Genomic DNA, 4,387 nt, shown 5'->3' on the forward strand with positions numbered 1-4,387 from the left:
TATGGGCCCCTGCTACCAGAACTTGCCAAGTAAGCCCACTACAATTTCTTCTCAGAAAGAATAGTCAGGAATTAGAACGGGTTGCCCAGGGAAGTAGTGGAGTCACCTGGGGGTGTTCAAGGAAAGGTTGCACATGGTGCTTAGGGACATGGTTTAGTGGGTGACATTGGTAGTAGGGGTAGTTGGACCAGATGATCTTGAAGGACGTTTCCACCCTTAATGATTCTACGATTCTGTGATTCTATTTAGGAGGCTTTGAACCCTGATGGTGAGAGCTGGCGAAAGGAGTCAGGGCTCAGACTGGACTGTCAACTGCAGTAAAGACGATTAAGACCGCTGGCTTTGTAACGTCTCTTGCTGATGTCTGGGGGAGACAACGAGCTCTGGTCTCACCCTGCTCTCGAGAAACTCTGTAGGAGAAGGACGTGAAGAGGGAGCAAGCTGTGACCCAAACGCCAGGTGTCCTGCGGCTCTCCCGGAGGGCGGCAATGCTGGCCCAAAGGTGCGGTGCAGGCGCCGCCACTCCAGGGCTGCAGCCCTGTCCGAGGGACATCTCCGCTCCTGCCTGTGGCACGGGGAGCGTTGCCAGCAGGCCGAGGGAAGCAATCCTTCCTCTCCGCCGCGTGTCGCGGGACCCGGCATTTGAGCCTGTGCCGGCTGCAAGAGCGGCCACCCTCTTGCTTGGGTGCCGAGGGCCCAGGCCCCAGCGTGGCACCTCCAGCCACCCCTGTGAGGCGGGGGCTCTGTCACAGCGGGTGCCAGGTAGCTTTGGGCGTCCCTGCCCAAACGGGGGGCGTGCGGTGGTGATGTCACAATGGCTGGCCATGGCGACCCGCGGGGGCGAGGAGCATATAAAAGGCTGCTGGGCTCGGGCCGCGCCTCAGTGCGATTTGGTGAGTTGGGGAGAGGGCAGGGAGGAGGGGGCTGCCCGGGGCTGCCGAGGGAGGAGGGGTTGCACACCTCGGGCCGTGCTGCAGACTCACCCTCGTCCTGCTTCTCCCTCAGGGTCGGCAGAGGAGCGTGTGGAGGAGAAACCCCGGCACCGCTGGGGCAGTGACTCTCCAAGTGCTCGCTGTCCAAGTGCACCATGTCTGAAATGAAGCGGAAGGCTCCCGACTCGAGGGAGCAAGGTGAGAGAAAAGTATCCCGTCCCACAGGAGGGCGGGGAGGGGCTGGGGGGGCTGCCTGTGGCCGAGAGGGGAGGCAGGGGCAGGCAGGGGCTCCCCAACCACCCCGGGGCAGGGCCCCTCTGCTCCTTGGCAGGGGGGGCCCAGGTCGGGCTCTGGGTGCCTGCTGGGACCCTTGTGCCTGCTGTGCCTCCTTCCCCTCCACAGCCTCTGGCCCTGCCCATCAGCCAGCATGGCAGGGACAGAACAGGCCCTTGGGGACAGTCCCTCAGGGACACCTGGCCCCGCAAAGGTGCTCAATGGCTGTGCCATTTGCTCTCTCCCCTCCAGCATGCATGCTGTGTGGCCGGGCAGATGCTGACCCGAACATCTGCGGCCCCAGACACGAAAGGAATGGACTCTGTGCCCACGCGTTTTGCCTGGTGAGTTCCCCCAGGGTTCCCGTCAGCATCCCACCAGGGACGGTCCCTTCAACTATGACCCCTAACGAGATCCTGCTCTTTTCTACAGTATTTTGTGGATAGCCTTTCACGGCGTGGAAGCATGCGCGAAGACATAGAGGGGTACCGTCCTGACGACATCCGACGCGCAATCAAGCGGGCATCCCAGAAGGTGAGGACCTGATGGGAACAGGGAGGTTTGGGCCAGGAGATGCTCCCGCGAGCTTAGCCTGGACCCCAAGGCAGCAATGCCAGCCTTTCCAACCTGCTCCGGGACAAACTGCTGCTCTGGCAGACGAGCCTTGTCCGCCAGGGGGGTCTGCAGAGCGTGACCCAGCAGCGCCCGCACCCTGTGCCCTGCCCTGCCCAGGGGTGTGGGGCCAGCGGTGGCGGCATCGAGCCTGGTGCTAATGGGGCTGCTGTGTTCTTTTCAGCAATGCTTCGTTTGTGGCGAGCGAGGGGCCACCATCACCTGCACGGAGACAGGCTGTGAACGCAGCTTCCATCTCCCCTGCGCCTCGGAGGGAGAATGCGTCACCCAGTTCTTTGGGCAGTACAGGTAAGGGCTGCCAGCAGCAGCCAAGCAAGAGAGGACCCCACGCTGGTGCTTCCCAGCAGCCTGGCAGAGCCGGAGGCAGCGCCAGAGCCTGGATGGGCCTGGGGCTCCTTCACGTTCCTCTGCCCTCCTCGCCACAACCGCGGCAGGCCCAGCACTTCTCACCTTGCCCTTCCCTTCCCTCTCCCCGCCAGGTCCTTCTGCTGGGAGCACCGCCCTCAGCAGGCAGTGCAGGCAGCTCCGGAGCAGGACACCATCTGCATCATCTGCATGGACCCTGTGGGGGACAGCAAGTCCTACCACACCATGGTGTGCCCAGCCTGCAGTCACGCCTGGTTCCACCGGGGCTGCATCCAGGTAGGAGCCCTCCCCTCACCCTGCGCGCACGGCAGGTGCTCAGCAGCACCAGGGCCCGCTCACCTCTCACCGCATGTGTTTCTGCTGCAGGAAATGGCCATACACACAGACAATGTCCACATCAAGTGCCCCATCTGCAGAAACAGGGTGGAGTTTCGTTCAGAACTGTGCATCATGGGGATCCGAGGGATCCAAGTCCCAGTCAGGTTGGTGTCCCTCTGCCCTGCTCTCTAGACACGAGGGCACAAGCGCTGCGCATGGCCAGGGACTGGACAATTTCCCTCCCTTCTCTTGCAGAGGACCAACCTGGGAGAACAACAACGCCTCTGCATCGCTGCAAGAGAGGCGCCGGCGCTGTACTGTCGGGGAATGCCTTTACCCACAAGGCAGGGAGCAGGCGGAGGGACAGGGGTGAGTTGCCTCAGCAGCCATCTGGGGCTCTGCCCACGTCCTCAGCCTCAGCACATGCTGGGGGAGCCAGGACAGAGCACAAGGGATGTGCCAGCCACTCCCTGGCTCAGACACTTTGTCCTCACACCCACAACTCTTTGCTTCCCCAGGCCCTGGCAGCTGCTCCTGTGCCGCTCCTGTGCTGCCGAAGGCACCCACCGGCGCTGCTCCAACTTGACCAACAGCACAGGCACCTGGGACTGCGACAGGTGCGCTGGCCTGGGCACCAGCAGCCAGGCAGCACCGGGGCCATTACAAGGTATCCCGGTGACTGACAGTACAAGGCAGGAGAGAGACCAGGCGACGATCCGCCATGTACTTTGGGCACCAGACACCTTTAACCAGCCCCAAAGACGCCATGAGACCAGTGCTGAGAGCAGCACTCACAGCCCTAACGCTGAAACAGCACCAGGAACCTCCAATCGCCCCACGGTGCCCGAAGGCAGACTCCCCGCCGGCCAGCGGGGGCAACCCCGGACAAGAAGCCGCTCACCGCTGGAATGTCCAGCCCCAGATCCCCAGAGACGGCCCCGAAGACGACGCAGGAGCAGCCACGCACCAGAAAACGGTGCTGGGAGCAGCAGCAGCACCAGATCTGCCAGGGGGGCGGCATCGGGGTCCCCCAGTGGATCCCCAGGGCCTAGGCGGAGACGACGCTCCAGCCAGCAGGGGACGGCCCGGACAAGAAGCCGCTCCCCGTTACAACATCAGGCCCCAAATACCCAGAGGCAGACCCAAAGACGGCGTGGGAGCAGACGTGCTACAACCCCCAGTGCTCAGGGCAGCAGCAGCAGCAGCTTTGAAAGCGAAACGGCACCGGGGTCCTCCAGCGATTCCCCGGTGCCTGAACGCAGCAGCCGCTCCAGCCACGCCGGGCCAGTCCGGATGCGAAGCCGCTCCCGGTTACAACATCGGGCCCCAAATCCCTACGGCCGGCCTGAACAACGCCACGGGAGCAGCCGTGCTCCAGCCCCACGTCCTGGCTCCAGTCCCCAGCCGCCATCACAATAAAGCTTGCTGCCAATCCCATCTGCGCTGAGAGATCACACGCGCGTCGGCTTCAGCCTCACTCGCACGACTAAGCCGTGTCTCCCTGCTTCCTTCCCTCCCCCCCATTAGATTGATTAGGAAAGCAACGCAATTCCAGTAAGCACGTTTGGCTTAATCACATTGTCCAAAAGGGGTTACGATCTACACAGCCAGACATGTCGTTTGGGCTGCACATGTCCCAGTTATTAGCCAACCGTCACCCTGTAGACTATGGCACGTAGAGTTAGGAGCCGCGAAGTTAAAGTGTCTTTGACGAATTGTAGTATGACCTTTCCCTGTGAGATTCCAAAGTTTCACTCCATTAAAACACCCCTCTGTTTCTAACTGCGCATTCATTAGCGCAGGCCCATGAGTTTTCAGGTCAGAATCAGTACGATACAAGCTTGCATCTCCCACATCCAAGTGAA

At 61.9% G+C, this 4,387-nt stretch overlaps 1 protein-coding gene across 1 annotated transcript; it reads left to right on the plus strand.

Annotated features, from left to right (window-relative positions):
- The first annotated feature begins 1,179 nt into the window (after positions 1-1,179).
- Positions 1,180-3,959, plus strand: LOC136791590 (pineapple eye protein-like). The gene is made up of 5 exons (XM_067002969.1): positions 1,180-1,549; positions 1,638-2,480; positions 2,571-2,686; positions 2,778-2,891; positions 3,041-3,959. The coding sequence occupies exons 2-5, from the start codon at positions 2,097-2,099 to the stop codon at positions 3,939-3,941; spliced, it is 1,515 nt and encodes a 504-aa protein (XP_066859070.1). The 5' UTR covers positions 1,180-1,549; positions 1,638-2,096; the 3' UTR covers positions 3,942-3,959.
- Positions 3,960-4,387: the final 428 nt, after the last annotated feature.

This window comes from Anser cygnoides, chromosome 10 (assembly GCF_040182565.1).
Source record: "Anser cygnoides isolate HZ-2024a breed goose chromosome 10, Taihu_goose_T2T_genome, whole genome shotgun sequence".
In the NCBI taxonomy this organism is placed as follows: domain Eukaryota; kingdom Metazoa; phylum Chordata; class Aves; order Anseriformes; family Anatidae; genus Anser; species Anser cygnoides.

Bases quoted from the DNA above. Each gene is read 5' to 3' on its own strand.
- LOC136791590 (XM_067002969.1), top strand. From the start codon at position 2,097: ATGCGTCACCCAGTTCTTTGGGCAGTACAGGTAAGGGCTGCCAGCAGC. The intron at 2,687-2,777 runs GTTGGTGTCCCT...CTTCTCTTGCAG, and splicing joins GGGATCCAAGTCCCAGTCAG to AGGACCAACCTGGGAGAACA. The intron at 2,892-3,040 runs GTGAGTTGCCTC...TTGCTTCCCCAG, and splicing joins GAGCAGGCGGAGGGACAGGG to GCCCTGGCAGCTGCTCCTGT.